The following is a 25,070-nucleotide window of genomic DNA, read 5'->3' as shown; positions in this document are numbered from 1 at the left end:
AAATGGATTTCAGCCTCTGCAGAGTGTTGCTGTGCACTGCTATCATTTCTACAGAGAATTTAGATACTAAAAAAAAGGAAGGTAGTAAGGAGAAAAATAGCTTATCTGCATAGCTACTTAAAGAAAATATATTTTGAGAATTTGTTTAGATAGATTATACACAGTTTCTGATATAGTTTTGTGTCTGTCTTGTGTGTTAAACCTATATTGTTTATCTGACAAGATAAGCAACTCAAAACTCATTTTTGCAAAGGAAAGAGTGTTCTGTTCTCTTCACAGTAATATTTTACGTCATTCCAAACTGACTTTAAACTCGGGACTGTGCTACAGTTTAGATGCTTTTTTTTTCCTTCTCCGACGTGTGAAAAAAGACAAATCGGTTTTATGGTGTATATTTTTCCCAGTAGTCCACAAAGCAGGGAGATGAGAGACATAGATGTTAAGTAACCTGATGAACAGTAGCAGCATTTGATGTCCTGTGAAGTGTAAAGGAGATATTAAGAAGGCTAAGTGAAGAGTGGAAAACTTTGGAGGGAGGTAAATGAATAAATAAGTAGGTAATTCACCCAACAAGCATTCTACTTAATGAAATTTTTTCAGTGACAGCCACTATCATCACTTGCTGAGATCTGAAGAATTGTTTCATAGAGCTTAACACCATGAGATACAACAGGGCCATCTACAAGCCCATGAGGAACAAGAGAAATCTTATCACTAGTCATTCTCAGTACTGCAGAGTACTGATGTCAGTTGAAAATGATAGTTGATAGAGGAATACACAACTCTGCTTTCCAGTTTATTTCACCAGGATTGGTACAGGAAGGCTTGCTCACATAAGTCGGTTAATATTTGGGAGACAAAGGAATTGGAATCATGTATATATGGGAGAAGGAGGTTTTAGCTCACATGTCAGTAAGTGTTTGTTTGGCGGTGAGGACAGGTAGGCATTTGGAAGGCAGTTGCAGGGATCTGGGCTTGTGATGGGATTGACAAGAATCAGATATATTGTGGACGTCTTCAGCTCAGTGGGCCTTAGCTAAGTTTTCTTTCTGGGGTGTTCCCCAAGGTAAATTAGTAGTATAGTTTTTATTTCATTCAGGTGAAAATGTAGTGCATAATCTTGCAGTATTAAGTTCCTTCTGTAATACACTTCAAGCCAGTTAGAACTTAGTCTTACTTCGTTAATTTGACTTCAAATCCTAGAGGCATGTTTTTTTAATGGAAAATAGAATAGAAATGTTTTTTTTTCCCAGAAGTAATTTATAATGCAGTGTACCTTAGCTGATAATCCACAGAATTTTAGTTTTTCATTTCTGTTGAAACAACTATTTCCCTTAAAAGAAAATGAAACAAGAAGAGTGAACACTTGTAGTGAGTATGTTTGGTGATGTTTAACCCTTAAACATTTTTGTTAATGTACTTAATCTCTTTATAGTAAGTAACAGATTCACTATTCTTGCTTTTTTGATCAGTGGTTTCTGTGTAATTATAAAGCCTTTTGTATTCGTGCTGTAGAGCATTTAAGCTAACATTCTGGTATTTTGATTGATGTGAATGTGTCTCTTGACAGTTTGCAGTACTACTCTTTGGGTAGGTCAAGTAGACAAGAAGGCCACACAGCAAGATTTAACCAACTTGTTTGAAGAATTTGGACAAATAGAGTCAATTAATGTAAGTAAGCGCGTTGTTTCTCTTTTTCAGGAATTACAGACTAGCAACTTAGGCATGCTTACACTTCTGAATTCCTTTTAGCCACTTAAGCTTATATTTAGGAGATTTTATCACAGTTTAAAAACTGCAGCTATGATATTGCCTCTTGATTTCCATCTACTCTATTTTGAAGCACTAAAGACGGTACACTTCACTCTAAAAATTAGGCTTTTCCTAAGCTCTGACAATTTATACATTTTTTAAACCCAGGTCTTAACACAAAAGTTGTCTCTTTTTGTGATGTGGCATGGAGCAGGTATCATTTTTCCTTGGGCTAATAGACATAAACTGATGTGTATCCACATTGTTCTTGGTTACATTCCAACAGAGAGTTACTTAAGTTTTATTCTGAAAAAAACATTTAGAAGAAAAGAAATTTTACTGTAAACAAATGTTTGTTCTAAAATGTGACAGTTAAAGAGATGCTTATGTTCAGGAGATACAAATCTCATTATTTAATTTGGATTTAGGTGTTTAGAGCAGTACTTCAGTGTTGCCTATAATTCAGCTTCAAGAGAAAGTATTTTTCTCCTAAAATAACGTATCTACATGAGAGAAAATTGGGGGTTTCTTCTTGCTTCAACAATTTTAAAATGCATCTAATGCAGTTTCATTCATTTCAGATAATATTTTTACTATTTTCCTGCCATGTTAATATATTCAAATATGTAATTAAGAAGGAATACTTTTTGTGGCATTACAGAATCTTTTAAAAAGCTTCACAAGTCAAAAAAAATCAACCCCATAGCCAGACATTTAAGCCTTATTTTGATTTGCAGGGACTAGCAATTAAGAAAACTAAAAGGAAAGTAATGTAACAACCATAAATGTCCCAGTGCCTGTTATATTTCAAAGACAAACCACACTGTAAATAGCTCATAAAAAATAGCAAAGATTACATGCCATGTCATGCAATAAATTAAACATGGTAATGGAAATCACATTTCAGGAATGAGGACTCTGCCCTTAAAAACTGCAAGATACTTTTAATCACTAGTTTGCACCTTTGTGAAAGGTGGTTGCTCAGCTCAGAGAATTTGGAGCTTAAGAAGAGGTAGCAACCTCTGCTTTTCTGAAGTTGTCACAATATAGGTCCCAGTTTTTACCTGTTCCATATTGTTCAGATCTTTTATGTCATTTTTAGTACCCATTCTTCAACTTACCCCTACTTCTTGTAAATGTTAAAACTGTATCACTCATAAGTTTTTCTGATGCTCAAAATTCTTAATATTGCTGATTGAGGTAACAGCTGTTTACAGTGTAAGCCTTGCCTTTTATAGTATTAGTATTTGCTTACTGTAGTTGTGTAATCCAAAGTATTGATTTTCCCACTTTTTAAGACCACTGCTGTTTTTCCATAGATGATTCCCCCAAGAGGTTGTGCTTATGTCTGTATGGTACATAGACAAGATGCATATCGTGCTCTTCAGAAACTTAGTTCTGGGTCTTATAAAATTGGATCTAAAATTATTAAGGTAAGTTGATTTTAATCAAAGGATGCTGTCCATTTCAAGTACAGTACAGTTTTAATATGATGATTTGTCATTTAACAGCTGTTTGTTCAAATGTAGAATATGGAGAAGAAGAAGGAAGCAGTAAAGTGTAAATTGCTGTCTTTCTGTGTAAAAATGCAGCTTTTAACAGGTGATACGGAAGATAGTAAAATGACATTATGACTGGATACTTGGAAAATAAATAGACATTGAAGATTGATCTGCAGTGACAGAAATTGAAGGAAATAATCTGAAATATTCCATTCCCAGGTTATATGATTAAACCACATTGTCTGGTTTGGGTTTATTTTCAGATTGCCTGGGCTTTGAATAAAGGTGTGAAGACAGAATACAAGCAATTCTGGGATGTGGACCTGGGAGTTTCCTATATCCCATGGGAGAAAGTAAAATTGGATGATTTGGAGGGCTTTGCTGAAGGTGGCATGATTGACCAGGAAACAGTAAATACCGGTACAGACATTCTGACAATTCTGATAGCTAGAAAATGTGTTTATTTTTGTAATTGCAAATCCTCAGATAATATATTGTTTGGGAAATACATACTCTTTTTTAATTTCCAAAAATTTTTCTGGCTATCTGTTTGCAGTATAAATGGCACTGTAATCTAGATTGTCTTTTTAGATTAGTAACTAGTTGATTGTCATGATAGTGAGGAACTGGTGACAAAGGGGAATTAATTTAGGCAAGTTAATAAAGGTTAGCGTTTTTTGAGAGTTACAGATTTGTTGCGCACTCATTTCCAGGTACGTAAAATATTAATTTGTGTAGAAATTATGATCTGCTTGTGCTTCTGAAAAGTCTTATATATTCAGGTATAAGACTGGAGTTGGAGTTAGAACTTGTCCAGATAGGCACAGCTTCCAATATTTCTTCAATAAAGTCAGAGAGACATGAAAACGAGTAAAGTTAGACCTATTCTGAAACCAGTTGAGAGGTTTGTTAGGTTTGTGGAAGATTTACTTGTACTGTATTTTCTTGAAACAGATCTAGCATCAAATGATTGGACTATACTCAAGTAAACACTAGATTAAGACTGTTTTGTAGGAGCAACAGTAGTTCTTCAGGTCAAAATACAGTCTTGCTTTGAGTAAAAATTGAGTGTAAATGACAGAAAAATTAAAACATGGAACATTACTGAAATATATTCACTATGTTACACTTGAAATACTAAACTTTTTGAGGAAGCAGCAGAAGTAAGGAATGGGTGTTGGTGTGAGGTTTGTTTTTACATGAGGATTCTTTCTTATTGTATGGTAGCCAGCTGATAGCACAGACATATTGGCAACAGCAGTTTGAGAAAACTGGAGCATACTCTGTATTAGGAACAGAATGATTGGTGAAAAAAACTTGACAAGTTTTGAAAAATCAGTTTGTATACAGGCATATAATTAAAGAGCATTGCAGGTAGTTAAAGATACTTTATGTTGTTTAAAATACATAATAATAAATAATTGCACTTGGCTCTTTTTGTAATAAGTTTGAAGCTTATTTGTAATGATTCTATGTAGATGCCAGATAAAATTTATTGTTTAAGAAGGAAGAGGATTTTTTAGTATTTAAACAAAAGTAACACATTAATTATCTTTTTATATTAAAATGCATCCTTTTTTAAAGAATGGGAAACAGCCAGAAGCTCAGAAGCTGCTAAAGAAAATACTCAAACTACGCAAAGTGCTGCAGTTGATAAGAGTACTGTTATTACAACACAGACAGAAGCTTACACACAACCAGTCACTATGCTGCAGGTTGGTATTGGTCTGAGGTTGCAAAAGGCCCACAAAACTGGAGGACAAACCTTTTATTCAGTTCCAGTAAACTTTAAGCTGAGTTGAAGTGTTTAAATGTTTTTGATTTAAGTCCTGCATCCATTATCTCTGAAATATTTTCGAGTAGAATTGGTTGCCGTGGTTGAGCATAATCTTTAGTTTTCTGCAGTTGTTTATTACAGAAAGTTTGTATTTATATTATTTCTGTTTCATCTTTCCTAATGCATATAGACATTTTCAGTGCTTGAACTAACATAAAATTATTTGAATGTTAATATATTTGCATGTACTTGTGTTGAATTTTGAACTCTTTTCTTTTCAAAAAAATTGTCTTCTTATTTCAACTGTCTCCTAATGTACACTGTAATCTGTATATATTTAAATATACATGTATATATTGCATTTATTCTGCTGTTAATTAATTGTAAATATACACAACTATAACAAAACACATAGCTGAAACAGATGTTTGATAAATATTAAGTAATTTTCAGAATTTCATTGGGATTATTAGCCTTATAATTACATACACTAAATTCAATTTTCCAATACTGTTCTAAAATACGTAAATGTTTCTAATGACACTAGAATCACTGTTTTCTAAGTGCTCTCAAATTGCCACACTGTCTGCATTTTCCTTTTCTCTGCGTTTCTGCATTCACTCGTCTCCCATAGGTAAAATTTTATCCTTGAATAGGTACAGTGTTTAACTGTGTATTTTTCTGGACATCTGAGAATAAAGATAATATAAGATTCATCCAGTGTCCTTGTTTGCCTGTAGTGTAGGTACCATTTCAGAATGCACTCTAATTCTTCAGGGTGTTCAGAATATATACAAAACCTTTGTTAAGTTTAATGCTTAGTGTGAATTGCAGCTGAATCAGTTTATCCCTTTTTTAATGTCCTTGAATGTCTGTTAAGTATTGAAGCTGCTTGTTTTTTCTTTCCATGAAAAAAGATTCCAGTAGCTCCAGCTGTGCCTGCTGTTAGCTTGGTTCCACCTGCCTTTCCTGTCACAATGTCTGTCCCTCCTCCTGGTTATAGCCCAATTCCTCCTCCACCCTTCTTGAGAGCGAGTTTCAACCCTTCACAGCCACCTCCAGGTAAGTTAGTAAAAATGAAACTGAGTATGTAATGAGCATATGCAGTTTGTGTGCCTCTGTGTACATCATAGTTTTCCATCAGCTACTAGTTACTGTTTGAGTTGACCTTTGAATCTTAAATTTCATATTAGATTAAAATTATTTATATCTGTCTTGGTATTATTTTTACCAGTGTGTTGTGTTAAGAATAGGAATCATAGTAGATTTTTTTTTTAACTTTGCTAAAAATTTAAATTTAAAAGTACTTAAAATCAGTCTCCTTGGTTTTTAAAATTTTGAAGCTCTTAATATTCTTCTTTGGATATTATTGGCAGAAATCACTTTTAAAGATGCACATGCAGGTCATCTGTAGTGAATGTGGGGTTGATTTTGAAAACAATAACCACAGTTGCCTCTTCCCATTAATTTGTTTACTAGTCTTCAGTGGTGCAACTTTTCAGTATACATAATCTTGGCAATCTTTTACTGCATAAGTCTCTTTGATTTCCATGTAATTGTTTGTCATGTTTTTCCACATAGGTTATATGCCTCCCCCAGTTCCACCTGTGGTTCCACCACCTGTTGTCCCGCCACCTGTTGTCCCACCAGTTGTTCCAACACGTAAGTTTGATTCTTCTAATATTTTGTGTATTGTGAGAAGTTTAATTGTTTGATATACTCGTTATTTAATCAAAAGCACGTTATTCCTGTGTAATGGAAAATAGCAACACAGAAGTTATTGTTTAGCTGGTTTAAGCAGGCGTTGAGAAAAAGATTTACAGAGTTTATAAAGTTGACTGAAAAATTATATTTAACGTGGAGTTACTGAAACAATTATGGCCAATTGTTTATCATTTATATGCATAGTTCAATATTTGAACCTTTCTAACAAGTGTATCTGTCACTGGAGCTATTTGGTGTAAGTCACTGAATAATCTGTAATACTTAGCGCTCTGACTGTCTGCATTTAACATTTAAAAATATGTCGCAGTACTGGTTGCTTAGGTTGCCACAGCTTATGATCTCTACAAAAACCCCTAAATATGGTTGAGGATAAGAAATTATTAACAAAAAATGTAACACTAAGGAAATTAATTTCACTTCTTTGATTTATCAGCCTGACTTCTACCAAATTAATCTTGAAGGCTTGAATATATGATCACTCTGATACACTTCTGTTATTTCTCTACAGCTTTAGTACAGCCTCCATTACCAATTGCACAAGAGACAATGAAGGATGTTCCTTTTACTAGCCTTGTTCTGCCAGTTGGCACAGTTACCAGCAATCTAGCTACTCCAACACTGTCAGCTGGAAATGTTTTTAATCCTCTGCCAATCAACAAACCAGAACCAGATGAAAAAGGATCACATCTTACAGACCTTCAGATTTCTTCCAGTGAAAACAATAGATCTGGTAAGAAATACCTTTGTTGTCTGATACAGTTACATACAGGATGCATCATACTTTTGAGAGTTTTTGCAAATCTTAGTCCATTGCAATAATAACTACAGAATAGGAAGTTTTGGGCTGGGTAGGGTATCATTCTGAATTTAATTTGGAGAAGTGGTGGGAACCATCTTTGTCATCATCTAATCATTGATTTCTAGTAGTTTATGCTCAAGAATGTTTTTCTTCATAGTCTCGAAGGAAAGCTGAAACTGGGAACCCCTTAGACAACTTCTTAAAAGTGCATTTTTATTACACAAGTGGCAATGGAAAGGAGCAGGTGAGGGTAGGATAGTATAATATTTATAGAATTATGTCAAAGATTTTAATATTTTCATTGCACATATTGGGTGATGGTTGTGGGGGTTTTCAGTTTTAAGCTACTGTACATACTTTACGTTCATTTCTTTGGCATAATGTCTGTGTATCACCAATGTGATTAAAATAATATGGTCATTATAGAAACTGAGACAGACCTTGTCAGCAATATCATCACTGCATGCATTAGCCAAACATGGATTAAGCTGCATTTTGTTTTGAATGCTCTGTGTTACACTGGTACTTTCTGTTAACTGTTCCTTCTTGTTGCTGCATTTTAGTGCAAGGTGATGTCTCGAGTAGCTCTGGACTTGTTGGAGGAGTGCAACCACCCAGTGCCTCAAGCAATTCTGGGCTTACTGGAGAAGGGCAACCACCCGCTGTCTCAAGTAGCTCTGGACTTGCAGGGGGAGTACAGCCACCGAATGTTTCAAGCAGCTCTGGACTTGTAGGAGGAGTGCAACCACCAACTGTTTCTAGCAGTTCTGGTCTTGCAGGAGGAGTGCAGCTACCTGCTGTCTCCAGTAGCGCTTCTCTTGCTGGCGGGGTTCAGCCAACTAACGTCTCAAATAGCTCTGGACTTATGGCTGGAGTGCAACCACCAAATGTCTCAAGTAGCTCAGGGCTTCTAGCTGGAGTGCATCCACCCAGTGTCTCAAGCAGCCCTGGCCTTCTAACAGGAATGCAGCCACCCAGTGTCTCAAGCAGCTCAGGAGTTCTGGCAGGAGTACAGCCACCGAGTGTTTCAAGCAACTCTGGGCTTCTCATAATGCCACCACCCAATGTTTCAAGTAGTTCTGGACTTATGGGAGTGCCACCACCAAATATTTCAAGTAGTTCTGGACTTCTGGCAATGCAGCATCCAGCTGCGGTGCAAAACATGCCTCATTTAAATATTAGTAGTCAAAGGATGCCAGGAATGCCTCTTATAGATATCCGTCCAGGCCTAATGCCCCATTCTCCTGGACCAAGGTTTCCATTAATGCAACCAGGAATGCCACCACAGCGTACTATTCCTCCTCCTGCAATCCTTGATCCATCTCTTCACCCACCACCTCGAGGTCCTTTTCCTCCAGGAGATATTTTTAGTCAAACAGAAAGACCTTTTGCAACACCGGGAAGACAAAATATTGATAACATTTCTAATGCAGAGAAAAGACTACCACTTGGAGGTGATAACATTCAACAGGAGGGAGACAGAGATTATCGCTTTCCTCCAGTAGAAAACAGAGATAATCTTAACAGACCATCTCCAGTGGATGTCAGAGATTCTGTTGGACGACCACCAGTTGATCCAAGAGAGGGTATAGGAAGGCCTCCAGTAGATGGAAGAGAACACTTTCCAAGACCACATATAGACATGAGAGAAAATTTTGGAAGACCAGGTATGGATAACCTTGGCCGAAGAGAGCATTTTGGTTTCAATTCAGACAAGCACTGGGGACAGAGAGGAGATTATGATGAAAGAGAGCACCATGCCTTCCCTATTTATGGTGGCCCTAAAGGCTTCCATGAAGACAGAGAGAGGTTTCGGCATGTAAACTACAGGTTTGATAGTAGAAGTGGTCCCAGTTGGAATAGAGGATTTGAACAAGATGCTCACAGAGATTTTGATGACCGCAGAAGACCCTGGGAAAGACAGAGGGATAGGGATGACAGAGATTTTAATTTTTGCAGAGAAATTAATGGGAACAGGTTTGGAAGAGACAGAGTGTCAAACAACTGGATCCCCCCTCCACATCCACGGGTTTTTGAATATTTTGATGGGGCCACTTCTCAACGCAAAGCTGATAGTATGCCCCAGGTAAATGGTGAAAATACAGAGACAGAAAGTCAGCCACCAACTGCACAGGTGCAGGATGATCCAGAACTTTATGAAAAACTGACATCTTCCGTCGAGATAAAAAAAGAGAAGAGTGACACAGAAGCTGATATAGAGAGTGAACCAGTGGTAGAAAGCACAGAAACTGAGGGGACATAATCATCACTCAGTAGGTAAAAGATACCTTTTGTAAAGTTGTCATCTCTCTGTAATAGATAAATGGCTGACTGGACCGTAGCAGTTCACTTTTGTCTGCCAGAATTAAGTTAATCCGATGTTCATGTTCATCTTTCACTTAAATAACTGTACAACTGACTTGTATAGAACACTGTTCTTAATTTGAACATGGTAGGTAAATGGTTTTTTTGGTTTTGTTTTTGTTTTTGTTTTTTTTTTAATTTTATTTTATGGTAAAGCATAAACTTGCCCCCACTTGCTTTTAATTTCACAAAGGTAATTAACAGCTTGTCAAACAAAGACTTCCTATGGAAGAAAATGGAATTTTTTAGATACTACCCTTAGGTTGGCTATCGAAATTGTTATACTTGAAAACAGGTGCTGGTGTATCTTGTCTGTGTTCTTAGGCTGCTGCAGAATTTTAAAGTATAGACAAAGCTGTGATATTTTATGTTCCTACAATTCGGCAGAAAAAGAAATGGCCCATGTTATTTCAGGAGCATAACACAGAGATTAAAAGTGATTTTGTAAAATCTACACTATAGTCTCTGTTTTCTCTAAATTAAGTGTTTGTGATTTGTTCCTCGTACTGCAGTGGGTTTAAAAAAATGAAAAAAGTACATTTTAATGTTGGGTGCATTTTGTTTTTAGATGCCAATAAAGCATATTTGTTTGATAACAGTGTTCTAGGTATTGTATTTTTTTAAAAATCTGCAAGCTCTAAAAACTTGGAATCAGCTATGATATGTGCTTAGCTAGTTGTTGCAAAAGGTTTATATTACCTTTGTAAAACCAGTGCAACAGTTATATGTGCAAGAAGCATATGGTTTTTACATCAGAAATCATGCAGTCATATTAGTTTATGTAAATAATATATGTATGTAAATATCTGTGTAAACTGTTTGTAGATACCACTTTTTCTGTGCGTGCCTGTGTATGTGCAAGCACTCACAGAATGTTGTAGGCAATTCAATAAAATTGAAATGAAACTAGGTTGTGAAAATTTTCCTTTCACCTTCTTTAGGTAGTAAGATAAAACTTATCTCACTGCAGTAATGTCAAGCTTGTATTTACCTGCTCATGCTCATTGTTACAATGTTCTTACTACTTCTAGAAGGTGGAACATTATATACTGTAAGAATATACAGTAGGATTTTAGCTTTTTAAAATGCAGATATGCATGAAGCCAAAACTTAAGCAAGTATTTGCATTGTCTTATTTTGTAATGTATTTGGTGTTCTGGATAGATAGTGGTAGTGTTCGAGTACTTTGTGGTTATTTGTTTTTAGTGACTCAAAGTCCAGAAATGTTGCACAAAAAGTAAAAAGCTGTTGTTGGTCTAAAAACCCTACATGTTTCTAATAGAAATAAGGAGGGCTTTGTGTTTTGATGAAATAACATTGAAGTTGAACCTCTTTTAAATTGCTGAGATGAATTGGTTCCTTAGGTAAATTAGTAGTGCTATTCTCTCCTGTTTCACCTACTTTGCTGCTTGTATATCCTTTTTCAATTGGTGGTGAAAGATTTGACTGTAGGATGATGTCAGATTTTCAATTTATTCCATTCAAGTGCATTTCACCAACTTCTTTCAACGTAACTTGTTACGATTCTGTGTCTGAAAGCATCCTTTCACTCAGTTTTAAGAAAGTTGTTTTTCTCTTGCATAATAAGATCCAGGGGTAGGTTCTGTTACGTAAATGCCCCTTTGGTAGTAGAAACATTTTTAGCTGAGATTTGAATTTTGATTTTTAACATTAAAGCATTAACATACAAGTTTTAATTCCCCTTCTGCTTCCCTCAAAGGGATGAAAGTATGAAAACATCATGTGAGTGTAAAGCATTAGCACATGCCTTTGAACCTAGAAGCAAGTTACACATGTGTGCGTTGTCCTCTTCCTCTGGGAGGTGGGGTATTTTTCATGCTATGTCATGGTTCAGTTTTTCAATTAGAGACTTTTATTCAACCAGCTTAATGAAGGTAGCCCTTTAAAAGAGTAGACTTGAATGAATAATTATCTATTGTGCAAGTAGTAGTCATTAGGTATGCATTAAATAACTATTGCTTTGTAATGAACCTTGCTGATGTGTTTATTACCAGAACGTGTCTCGGGAGTTGAGATGAACAATGTTTAAGGTAAATGTACCTTCATGGGCAGACTCTGGCTCAAAGACCTTGACCAATGTTGCTGCACCACCTGCTGGTAGTATTCTGGTCAGGCAGATATGATTGTGTCAGAGTCCAAAAGCTTAAAATAGCTCTAAGGATATTTTATGAACTTAAGGGATTATATTTAATTTTAATGTGTGCAGTTTGAAAAGGCTTCAGTCATAGACCACAGAGGTAAATACTCAAAATCAAACACATATTGGCAGTAGCTTTACTTTTTAAACAATTTGCTAAATACCTCTGTAAAACTAAAAGTTAATCTGTTGTTGTTCTTCTGAACTGGGACTGGCAGTATGCCAAGTTGCTCATAGTATGATTTAGGTAAATTACCAGGTGAGAGATGCTGAACAATTTGGTTGGTAGTGGTATAGAACAATGTATTTAATGAGTCTATGATTTCTGTTAATATCTTTCAAACATTAATAAATTGGCTACTGTAAATATGTGTTACACCATCAATTTTTAACAACTTTTTTTTTTAGAATAAAAGTTTGTTGTACAGTTTTCGGTTGCATCACGTTCACAGCTAGAACTGTTCTATTCTTATTAATGTATCATGCAAACGAATATTATCAAAACCAGCCATATTTAGAAACTCCGAAGGGACTTTTTATTAGCAGAACAGTATAGTCTCTTTATCTTGCCAGTAGGAAGTTTTTTAAATCTGTCAGAGCTGGAGTGAAGACTTTCATTTTTCACTGTAGATTTAAGCCATTGTAAGCCAACACATGCACTGAAAGGAACTGTCCTGAGGTCCAGACCAATTCTTTGATGTCATTCATGGGAGTGACATGTAATTTCTGCTGATGCAAAGGAAAGAGTGAGAATGGGACAGAAAGAAGATGAGGGCCAGGCATTTGGGCAGCTGTTCTGGCTTATACCTGGTAAAAGCTATCTTGTAGTGATGAAAGGTTTCTTATTCTAGCAAATGAAGAATTTCATTTATGATTCACATAAATAACAAACATAATTAAAAATATTTCAGGTAGCTTTGCAGGCAGCACAGTGTATTATTTAGGCTTGCACATTTTCTTGAAAACCTTATGCATCAGGAGGTTGTTTGATGTATTTACCATTTAAAACAGGCTGTGATCCTGATCTTTCATTGTACTGCATTTAAGTGGAATGCTACGTCTGTAAAGATGAAACTTAGCCTTCATTTGTTATAAGGACATCACTTCTTTGCTGAAGCCTTTTTCTGTAAAATATCGGTACACTTTCTTTTTTATATGTAGTGCTTCCTTTTATTACAGACTTGAGGCAATAGATTCTGTTAGATTCCTTTGCTTCAGTAGAACACTATACCATACTTAGAGCTAGTTCAGTGATTTAATCTTAGCCTGAATAAGTCAAGATGGGAGTACTGTAATCAAGCCTGAAGTGTAGCATGCGCAGACATAACTTAAGCACATTTGGAAAATTATCAAATAAACTACCTATAGAAGGTATTTATGAGATGAGCCAATTTATTGCAGAAGTCTCTCAAAATATGGTTTCAGCGGTTTTGAACATGTGCAAGATATGTTATGTTGGTCAACACTGAAAGCACTCAGTTTCTTGACTCATATTCTCTGAATTCAAATCTTTGGGTAATTGATTTGAAACTGATATAAATGGTTCCTAAATTTCATTCTCTTTCTTTTCATGTGTTTGAAAATAATATGATAATAATGAGGATGACTTTTTCATCACTTGATAGTGGGAGCTGAACAGACAGAGTCATAGAATGGTTTGAGTTTGAAGGGACCTTAAAGATCATGTAGTTCCAACCCCCCTGCCATCTTCCACTAGACCAGGTTGTTCAAAACCCCATCCAACCTGGCCATGAACACTTCTAGTGATGCGGCATCTGCAACTTCTTTGAGCAGCTTGTTCCAGGGCTTCATCACCCTCACAGTGAAGAATTTCTTCCTGCTATCTAATCTAAACTTGCTTTCTTTTAAAACCCATTGCCCCTTGTCCTGTCATTACATGCCCTTGTAAAATGTCATACTCCAACTTTATAATTTTAAAACCTATTCGGAGTATCAGGAGTCATCAAGAGTAACTATGGCAATATTTTGTTATTGTTAATTCACATTATTAAAAAACCTTTCTTTCCCTTTTTTGTTATTGTTGATTCAGGTAATGAAATGATCTTTCTTTCCCCGTTGTGACATCTGCTGATTCATTTGAATTTTGTAGTAGGCACATTTTCCTAAGTATTGAGCTTTCTCAAGTAAGCATGTGCTGTGAAACCATGTACTGATATAGTTAAGATACTGATTTAAAAGGTATGAAAACAGGATGTTCTTTTTTAATTTGAAACTACTTATTTGAACAAGGATGACAAAAGCATCTTCCCACCATTTTGCTTTACTAGTAATTTTGCATCAGCAGAAACTTTACAGTGGCAAAAAGACTGTTGTATTGCAAGACTTAATTGTAACTAGTCTTATATTTTCCCTTGAAGGGTTTTCTTAGTGATGTTGTTTGCTCCACTTAGTCTGTACAAGTTCTTTGGATATGCAATAAACATAATTTTAGTAATGTATCTACATGATATTTCATAGTCAAGAAAAGTCAAGTAGAGCTACTGAAAGCAAAATGCATGACATCTCTTTAATAACTTCCATATAGGATATGAAAAGTGATTCTTTTCAATAATGAAAGTCTGTTAATAGAGTTTTTGTTGAAGTTGGTAAGCTGTAACATTGTATTTGCCATAATTTTTGTAGTCCCTTCTATCTTGCACAAACTCAATGAAAAAGGGTAGTCTCATTGAATATCCTACTCTTAGTATCTTTTAGATGTTCTGCTACCAAACATTAGAGGGAGGATGGGGCTAGTGGTCTGAGCACTCTTAAAATCAAGAGGTTTTTATGTTGTGCAGTTGAAGATGAACGTGTCTGGTCTCTTGAAGAGTTTATAATGCACATCAGCACTTGCATAGTAACAGTGATAGCAGTGGTGTCATTGGTTTACTAATCTTAGTCTGTACTTTGTCATTTTTCTTTTAAAGTTAGCTCACTAGTGCTAATTTTAAATTTTCTCTTCTTGTCGGATAAAAGCATACTAATGCCCTCAGACAAGGAACTGTTTTGTGCTTTGAAAAGAAAATAATCTGGTCAGAGAGTATTTTAACTTGTAAATAGGTTAGTTGAACATTTTTTCCTCCCTAATTTAATACTTTAATACTGCAATTTTCTTCTTGAAAGATATTCTGTATACATATCTGTGTCGTAATGGATACATGTTCGCATTAGTATGTACCAAGCTTTCTGTTGAAATGCATGGAAATTGCGAGATTCTTTAAGGTAGATGACTTGACGTGTTTCTGAAACTAGTGTAAACTTCATAGCCATATTGATTTGTGTACTAGAACATTATAATTGTGCTGAAGCATTATAATTGTCTGCAAGCCAGTGCAAAATATCCTTAATAGGTGAAGAGTATTAAATGGATACAGAATTGCTAACTCGGATGTAGATTGGTAGGATTCACGTAAACCATAGTTGCAGGGACTTCAGATCTGAATGTCACTTCCACACTAAAGGAGAGATCATATTATAAATAATATAGCTTTTTCTTGACAACAGCACAAATTAAGTAGAAATAATCTCATTGTGTAAAGTCCTTTCTAAAAATGCATCCACCTTTGTCTAGTTAAAGGAAGCTCTATCGTTGTCACTTCAGTTGATCAAGGAAAAAATATGGCTCGTACCTTAATTAAAAACGAATACACAAGCCCCCCCAAACAACGACAACAAAAAAACACTCAGCGAAACTCAGGAAGACGTAAATATTTGTGAGATTATAAGGTTCTTGAAGAACAGTCTAAATCAGTGTGTGATACCTGGCCTCACTTGTTTACCAGTGGGACATGGCTGTTTCATTAGATCCAGCATTTCAAACTTTTTGTCTTGGGTGTCTCAGTTTCTTTTTCAGCAACCTTTAGAAGAGCAGGAGGCAGAAGATTATCTAGTTCTAGTTTCTTTGATTTTTCAGCTGCTTTTAAGGCCAAAGCCTTTTAGGGGATAACTTTTTTCCTTTCAAATTCTGTTCCTCTGTATAAGTATTTATGAGCAAGCAACCCTAATAAGGATTGTATTGGGATTCTAAGAGTATGGTGAAATAGGTGGTATGAAATGTCTGAAAAAAATTGCAGCATTATACTTGTTTAGTCCTGTGCTAGGAAATTCATGGAGTGAAGGAAGGTAAGCAAATTAAAACTAGTTAAATGCATTGGTCTTACCTTCTGGCTCTCCCAAAATTATTGTACTCTCTAAGTAGATCTTTTCACTGCAGCACTTTAGAGCAGCCCCTTAATATACAGTCACTGTTTTTTGTTCAGAATCCATGATGTCCTCCAGTTTACTTTTGTTCATCTGCATACTGCTTTTTTTGAAAGGGTATGTTTTATTTAAATAGCACTTTTTTCTTAAAAGGATTTAAAGAAAAATTAATGCACTAGGTTAATAAAGTTTTCTTACTTCATTTTAGAATGTGCTGCCTAACTCTCCTCAATATATTTTCTTCTCAAACCAAAAGTTCTTATATTTCTGTATTAACCAGAATAGAAATAATGGATAACATGTAAAAAAAAAAAGGAAATAAAATTTTTATTCAAAGTCACATATATCTGTCATGATACTCTGGTTCTAGCATGTTCAAGAATGTAACTGAAACAACAGTTTTCACACCTTCTAGCAGTTTATACTCTCTAATGTGAAACTTGAAAAGTTATCACAAACTAGAGCAGCCTCAGGAGTTGTCCCATGCAATGCTTACATGCAGTAATGAATGACAAGGTCTTGCATATTTTGTCTCCATTCCCCGCCTTGTCAACACATACTCTAATTTTTCTTATTCAGAATGAAGAAATTTAACCAAAAACTTGTCTGAAAGTTATGAAGAATTTCACTTTTCCCAACTTGGAGAATTTGTTCTAAATGTCTCTCATCTTGATACATTAAAGCAAACAAACTTAAATCCAAGAGGAACAAATATGTGAAAGCAACTTCCTAAGTATTTTTAGCATTTTAAGGGTAGGAAGTCTGCTAAAGAACTGGGAAGGTTTTAATTCATGGGTTGTTTTACCATCTGATTGGCTTTTTTTAAAAAACCATCTATTTGACAATTACATTTACTTAGAGGCCCTTCTCAAGAAATTTTGTTGTTCTTTTGTCTCACTAATTTTTTCTAAACTGGGACCTATTAAGCATCTTCTAATGCAGCTCTGAAGTTATACATCTTGTCCTACAGTAACGGTCTAGCATTGACTTGAGCTCCAAACCACAAGACACACAATACGTTAAAATTTATTGTTGTTGAACTATTAACTTATGTGTATATATACATTTTACAGAAGCTTCTGGAAAGCTTAGCTACAGTATTTACAGTCTAGAGTGTATGAAAGGAAACACAAACTTCAGTAGGAACTTTGCCATACATGTTACACTCAACGGTGTTCCTGCAGCTGACGCATCTTTGGTTTATCTTCCACCCTTGCTGTGTCGAAGGAGTCAAAGTTAGATATAGGGGTGTTCACATACAGATTTAAGTGCACATCATCTTCAGTTGATAAAAATCGGTTTAATATTTAAAAATCTAAGTATGAAGTCGGGGTTCTAAATTTAGCTTGCTGTGAAACATCTGGTTGATTGCACCAGATTTTTTTAAACTAATTGGTGGTTAGGATCTTATTTTTTAAAAAGTAAGTGGAACAAAATATTACTGCATATATAGGAAAGGTTCAGGCTTGTTGGTGATTGATTTTGTTATATGAGAATATAAGGTTCCCAGTTTTATACTATAGAAAACAATGCGCTGGTGAACTGTGACAGAGAAAACCTGAAGTACCCTAGCACTTGGCTGGAAAAACATCTACCTCAGCTTTTCATCTCGGGCTATGAAGTAACACAGAGAGTGCAAATGTGTCCAGGCAAACTGGTGTGCCTTGTCAGTGCAGAGGCCCACCTTGAGGGGAGGGGTTAGTCTTGAGCCATGTAGACACAAGGCTCCTGCTCACCCAGGATCAAGATTGTCTTTTCTACCTGAATCACAATAATGGTATTAGTACAGGAGGCAACAGAATAGTCTTTTTATACTGAACTTTGTCACATAGTTGATATGTGACAAATAGAAGAGGTATTTAAAGTTAATAATTTCTCAAAATAATAATTGCTAGCAAACCAGATTTGGAACCAGGTCCTATACTTGAAGGGAACCCAGTTACAAGCAAGAAAGATGAGAGATGATTAAACCACTGTAGGTACCTTTTTCAATTGTTCCAAAATAGATTTGTGTCTGAAGATAGTATAGACATGTGATGGCTGCTTCAAGGTCTCACTTGCTTGGAAAAGGCCAAGAGTTAAATTCTGAAACTTTTCAGGGTTCTGACCTTCTGAAATACTGTTGGTAGGCTGATACCTCAAATACACCATTCATTTGTATCTGCTTTCCCATTCCTCATGTGGCCTTGACCATGCTTTGTAGTAGCTGGCACAAATGACACATCTTATTGTCATCATGGTTACTAACCAGGATGTTTGTAGGTCTCCTGGAGTGGCCTGTGGAATCCTTCAGATGCCATTGTTCTCCATTTCTAAAGAGTTTGAAATAGGAAATTCGGTTTTGTTTTTTTAGGTACAAAGTTGCACTCTACTGGAGTGACAAAATACTTCTCCAGCTTATATTTTCACCCTCATGTCTTTTCTTTGTCAAAAGCTGTTTGCAGTGAGCATTTCAAAGCTGATTACTATATCATGGTTTTCTGTGTCTTTAGTCTGAAAGTGAAACATTGGTGGGGTTTGAAGGAACAGTTTCCTTGTACTCTTACTATCCCTTTATGCTTTTCCCACCTACAAAAAGCAGTGGTGTCCAGCCAGCCACTGCAGCCTGCTCTCACCTTATTAAGAGGGAAAAGTCCAGTGTGTTCCCAAAACATACTGATGCTTTCTGCAAAGAGCAGCTTCTCAGGTTATGTGCAGCAAGAGGAGCATGCAAAAAGAATGAACCTGCCTTTCCAGGATACCTTATCCAGTGTTTGAACCCTTCTTTGCAGCAAGCTCCAGGATATAGGAAGAGGAGAATAGCAGCTGACTGAGTTGCTCTCCTTGTTAACTATCATCAGTACTGGGGTGCAGGGACCTTGTCTGAACTACAAAGCCAGGATCTGGTTATCCCTTTTGTGAAGTGTGGTGAGTTCTGATGTGTTTTTTCCAAACACTTGAAATACCAAGCAAAGCTCTAAGCCCTCCTAGCACCGGTGCGGTACGCAGATACTGGGCACTGCCAGGTCTTGTCTGGGACATGTGGGAAATGCTCCCTTTCACATGTGCCTTTTTCAGTTGCTTCTTCAAAAACAAAACACTATTACTCTTCCACTATTTAATTCTCTCCTGCATAAAATTGAGCTAGATGAAGTGAAAAGTGGTGAGAGGAGTTCAAAGCCCCTGTGAGGTTCCTGTGCTATACATCAGTGCCATTAAATTTGTTGTTTTCAACTGACGAAAAATTTAACAAATTTAACAGATATTTCTTAGATCATGCTATTTCTTTAAATGAACACATATTTTCTGCCTGTACAGACTGCAGTATAAGAAACTTGAATTAGTTTCTTCTTTTTTCTTTGTATCCTGTATCCCTGTACATTGGTTCTATGTACAGTGTTCTTGAAAAAAATACATTAGTACTTTGTTAACTTCATTCTCTAAAAAAATTGTGTTTTCTGTGTTTATTTCCATCTGAGTGTATCACAACCTAATGGACTTAGAGGAGGATGCAAAAATGAGCAGCCAAGCAACAGCAGAATAGCACAAGAACTGGGAAGTCAGTTCTGGCGGGACTGAGGAGTGAATTGTATGCAAGAACAGGAGAGATCTTTGAAACTCAGTCACCTTACATGTGGTTATCCATGTAGTATTTTATTCTACACTTTAAAATCGTGAACACTTTTGTAACCAAATCCATAAGCAGTAGCAAGTTGTCAAGTAGCGGAGTTTCATGGGATTTTTCTTTCAAGATATTCTGGTTTTGTGAAAATTAAAATTAAATGGTAGAGGAGCTCACAAAGGTGCAAAATGTTGCATGTTGTGAAAAATTTTCTAAACACTTTCTGATTTTGTTACTGATGCAACAAACCTTTGATTTTTTTTTTTTTTTCGATGATTTGATATTTCTTTCTTTAGTGTTTAGGTATTAGTGACCAAAGGGAGGTTACTGTAGTTTTGATGAATTGTGAAATTGAAGGATTTGTGAGAGATATTAAGTGAATTTTCTGGGGTTTATATGTGTGTTCACTTGGTTATAATGTATGATTGATGCCAAAGTAGCTGGATCCTGTTGAGGGTTAATACTGTTATACTTTGGCATTTTGTTTTGATTTTGGTTTTGATAATTTCAAACATGCAGGAGTTTTAGTTATGTCACCATTGCAGACCATGGAGCTTCACATGTAATCCTGTCAACAGTCATGAGGAGTCTTGTAAACTAAGAAGAAATTGTTATTGTTAGCCATGATATTTATGAAAGTTACCTTAAAGGGAAAAAAGTGATTCTGAAAACAAGAAATGCTGAATGCTATGTTTATGAGAATAGCGTCTTTCTTAGTTTGATAGAAACTATAACAAGAAACAGCTGAAACAGATGGTAGGAAAATATTTGGCTTACTTTTTAAAGAAAAAAAAAATATTCACTGACTTCAGTTTCTTTGCTAAGATCTCTGAGTTTAGTCTATGCGACTTGTCCTCTTGAAAAAGAACAGAAGACTGAAATCTAACAAATGGTGATTTTAAAGTCTTTTTGAAAACTGCAGGCAGACTTAAGCAACTGTTAAGAAACTTCTATAGAAACATAGGGCCTGTAATTTGCAACCTGCAATGAATACCTTTGAGCAAGGGTCACTATAAGTAATTAATTTTCTTTTCGCAGTTTCAAATTTAAAAGGTTTCACAGGTATTCATTTCTTTTAGTTTTTGAAAGTAATTTCGACATTTCCTTTTACTATTACTTGTAGTTAAGATGGCTGTCCTTTCCTGGATTGTGCTTTTACTTCATTAAATTTATTTCCCAAGCCCCGTGGCTTGCTGCTGTGAAACCAGTAGAGGGTGCACAGGATATGTGTAGTCGTGGCTGTTTCTTCACAGCCCACTGTGGAAACCAGAGAGCTGCTGTTTTAAGCCCTGTTCAGGTGAAGTACTGTGTATCTGGAGTTGGATTCTCAGGATAATTCACTCTTGTGCTTCAGTGCACTGTTCCATTCAGTTCATGTGTGTACATGCTCACTAGGGGTAGTTTTCCCCCTCTTGTATGGGAGGCTCGGGTTAATGTACAACTTCCTACACTTTAAACACTTGCTATAATTAACAGGGATTACACAGTCGTCGTTTTTACAGACTGAAGCCTGCTCTAAGAAATGTTTGTGAATCTTAGTTGTTTATTGCCATGATATTTTATGAGAAAGGTCAAAGAAAGTGGATGCTTGTATACTTCTGCGCATTTTTGACTGATAATAACAAAAACACTCCTGACACTAACCTGTCTTAATATGCAGACCCTGCTAATGGCTGCCACCCTCCCTTCCCTCTCTCACCAGCAAGTGTTGCCTACTAACCCCCACTTCTGTCTTATCTGGCCAATTACAAAATAGTTCAAAGACTTAGATAACTTTTGAATGTTTGTTCTTTTTTAGAAGTCCTGGGCTCTTTTTTGCAAGAGTGCTTCTGCTCTGCTTAATCCTGAAACACTTTCTATTTTATTCATCAGAGAATGGTTAAGAAAGGTAGTTCAGGGAATCTGCTTTGCATTATAGAAAATTACAGGATCTTCAAATATTCATAGTTGGAAGGGACCCACAAGGATTATAGAGTCCAACTCCTGGATTATCTTTAGAATATATTTTTTTTCACATGAAGAAATCCAAATCCTGTCTCTCTCACAGGGATTCTCCTTCCCCTGGCTGCCATCTCCTGCCTCTTGGCAGGGCTGCAGATGTCTCACTATTCCTTGACAGTTGTTGCAACGCTTCTTTATGCATCCCATTTATGTGTTGGTTTTGATGTCCATCTGCATATCCTACCAGTTGCAACCATTCAGAAACGGGAAAATAGCTTTAATCCTACATTTTCAAAGACAAACCAGTCTCTAACTAATCAGTCCTGTGAGAAATACTATGAATGTTTTAAAATTTTTTCATAGTATGTAGTTATTTATATGATGGAATCTAATGAATAAGACGGTCCTTTGGCTTTAATCACTTATGCATTTGCTCAAAATGGGTAGTATTTATTTTGCTACACTCATCTGAGAGATTTCTTAATGAAATCATTGTTTTTATATACTATTTTGACAATAAATTCATTGTGATAGTAAATATGTCATAAAACATGAAATTATTTATATATGTATTAGTATTTAATAACAGCATTCAGTACTTGGAGTATATTGAAAACATGAGTCCATTTTATATATAGTTTCATTAGCTTCAGGTAAAATACGCCACAGGTACTATTTTCTAGGACATAAAAGGCATCTTTGTAAGTTTAACATGTAGGTTCATACAACTGTGGCACCCAAGTGACCCTAATTTAATTTCTGTAAAATTATCTTAAGGAAAGGAGGGAAAAAACAATCTGTAGTTTAGTTTCACAATGTAAATGTGAATATGTTAATGTAAATGTATCATCAGTGTGATACAGTTGCATAATACCACTTTGAAGGATTCTTTGGTCCCACAGTGAAGCACTTCTGTGCTTAATTTTACATTTGTGGCTGGGTTGCTGAGTTTCTAATGCTTGATTGGAATAAGTGCCTAGTTCTGTGAACTAGCCTTCCCTAAATCACTGAAATACACTAATTAGCTCTGTTTCCTGTTAACATGTTTCTGCTTTGTAATTTATTTCTGTTTGTTCCTCTTTTCAAAAACATCTTGTTTTTCTGGCATCTTCTTGGAATCACGATCATTATATCAAATACAACTTGATTTTTGCTTATTTCTAGCAAATTGAGTTCATTTCTGGCTGAGGTACACTGTAATGAAATGTCTTATGTTGGATCTCAAAGCTTTAAAAAAATGTCTTCGTATTATTGCTTGTAAGAACAAACTTTCATCATTCCAATTGAGTCTTATTTTTGTACTTTTTATGTGAAAACAGAAACGCAAAACTGCAGTTGCCCTGAAAACCTTTTGTTATATATATATGCTCTTCCTCTCACCTCCCAGGTTATTGTTCTTGTAGAGGTAGAAAAATGTCAAACCAGTCCTAGAAAAAACATTTAGATTTAGGTAACTGGTGTAGACTCAAATTCTGAAGCTTCTTCAGCCTGCTGAGATCCCTCAAAATGTTTTAAAGCTTATAGGTCACATTAATGTTAAGAGTTCACCTCCTTGTGTTGGAGTTTGCTTTCCTTAGGTACTTCTTTCATCACTCTAAACCATAGTCCATTGGCATCTTGGAACACAGTCTGGAAAACAATTACTTAAACAGCTTATTATGTGTATGATTCCAGCAATTCTTTCTTTTCCAGATAAACACAGCTTCTGCCTCAAGGAATGCTCAGATGCCAGTGAGGTAGCTAAAGCCTGTGATGTCTCTGACTCTGGGGATTGTTTTTATAGAACAACGTGTTTTCTGTGGGGAAATGCAACATCTGGTTGCTCATACAATAGGTTTGAAGTGTGACATTATTTGTACCCACTTACCATCAGTCTCATTTATGCTGGCTTCCAGTGACTGAAGGTGATGAAAGAAGACTTGCATCGAAAGAACCACATGATTTGAGCTCTACTTTGCTTTCCTAAAATGTTTAATCTCATTTTTAGTAATTTTAGTTTGAGTACAGTTTGGGTCAGATGAGGTTTGCCTTCATGAGGGCATTGAATCTACATTGGTTTCCTTAGTCCAGAATTACCTTTAATACATTGGAATAGTAGCTGGATTTTGTATCTTAGTTTTTTCACATTGATTTGTACTCGGTGCATTAAGAGCAAACCATGATTTTACTCTTAAAATGTTGAAATGTGAAAGAAAATGCCAGAAAACTAGAGATTTTCATGTAATAACCTTTGTGAGTGACTAAGTTTTTATTAATTTCTTTATTCAGATCTTTCAGAAGTTTTAATTCCTGCTTTCCCCCCTCCAATACTATAGTGAATATCTCTTCACTGTATTCAAGAACAATGTGATGATAGCATTCCCTACAGCTACAGAATATGGATTACGTTATGTTCTTTACTGGGAATTAGAGGAAAGACATAAAGGAGAATTTTGTTTTATACCTCTTTGGGCTTTTACAGTATAAATACACTTTAAGTTTTTACGTAGACATGACGTTTCATCAAACACAAGTTCAATAAATTGTTTCTTAAAGCTGTTGTTAAAAAAAAAACCAAGCTAGTAGATTTTTTTCATTTTGTCTGTTAAGAGAAAACCTAATTTGTCCCAAGTAGTAGGAAAGAGGCATTTTTGCAGTTCTTATCATGGCAGGTGAAGGAATATTTGTGGGCATACCAAAGAAAATTGTGTTGCCTGTGTAAAACAAACTTAATTGCTTAAGTGACTACAAAGCAAAAAAATTGATTAGGTCTTCAGATACTGTTTACAAATAATGACTACATATAGATTCAAAGGGTGAGAATTGAAGATAACTAAAAATTATCACCTTGAAAATAAGATACATAATATCTATAATTCTTTTATAAGAAATCAAGATCTGAATATGTATTAAACTATATCATTGCTAAACAAATATGATATACTATATCCTCTCAACAAAAAGTATAATGGTTCTATTTAATTCATTTTAGTAAGAGTAAACCTAACTGCAGGAAAAAAACCAAAACAAACAAACAACAAAAATTGCAAATTAAAAACTAGATTAAATATATTATCCAAATACTCTTTTTTCTCCAATTTAAACAACAAAAAACTTTAACAAAAAATAATTTCAACTTAAAAGTCTTTCCAAAGGTAATTTTATGTTTGCATCTTTTACACTGCCACTGTAAATGCTCAGCTTGAGGTTCCATGTGCCCATGCTGTGGATATGGCTGCTCAGCAGGTCTGTCACCCTTGTTTGGTACATGG

General features: G+C 35.5%; 1 protein-coding gene across 4 annotated transcripts in view; it reads left to right on the top strand.

Moving 5' to 3' along the window:
- The window catches only part of SCAF8 (SR-related CTD associated factor 8), a 91,998-nt gene that overhangs the window by 45,102 nt on the left and 21,826 nt on the right, over positions 1 to 25,070 (top strand). For 3 of the 4 annotated variants that reach the window (XM_051801678.1, XM_051801676.1, XM_051801679.1), the window contains 8 exons: positions 1,571 to 1,671; positions 3,072 to 3,185; positions 3,518 to 3,674; positions 4,839 to 4,969; positions 5,949 to 6,093; positions 6,613 to 6,693; positions 7,265 to 7,486; positions 8,119 to 10,515. In XM_051801678.1, coding sequence (XP_051657638.1) covers positions 1,571 to 1,671; positions 3,072 to 3,185; positions 3,518 to 3,674; positions 4,839 to 4,969; positions 5,949 to 6,093; positions 6,613 to 6,693; positions 7,265 to 7,486; positions 8,119 to 9,818 — 2,651 coding nt within the window. In that variant the 3' untranslated portion in view covers positions 9,819 to 10,515. Of the gene's footprint in view, positions 1 to 1,570; positions 1,672 to 3,071; positions 3,186 to 3,517; positions 3,675 to 4,838; positions 4,970 to 5,948; positions 6,094 to 6,612; positions 6,694 to 7,264; positions 7,487 to 8,118; positions 10,516 to 25,070 lie in introns of those variants that run through there. The other variant, XM_051801677.1, reaches the window with a different exon arrangement.

The sequence above is a fragment of the Manacus candei genome, unplaced genomic scaffold (genome assembly GCF_025592945.1).
Source record: "Manacus candei isolate 608988 ecotype Guabito, Panama unplaced genomic scaffold, ASM2559294v1 h1tg000052l, whole genome shotgun sequence".
NCBI classification, from domain to species: Eukaryota; Metazoa; Chordata; class Aves; order Passeriformes; family Pipridae; genus Manacus; species Manacus candei.
This window is presented reverse-complemented; position numbering and strand designations above follow the sequence as displayed.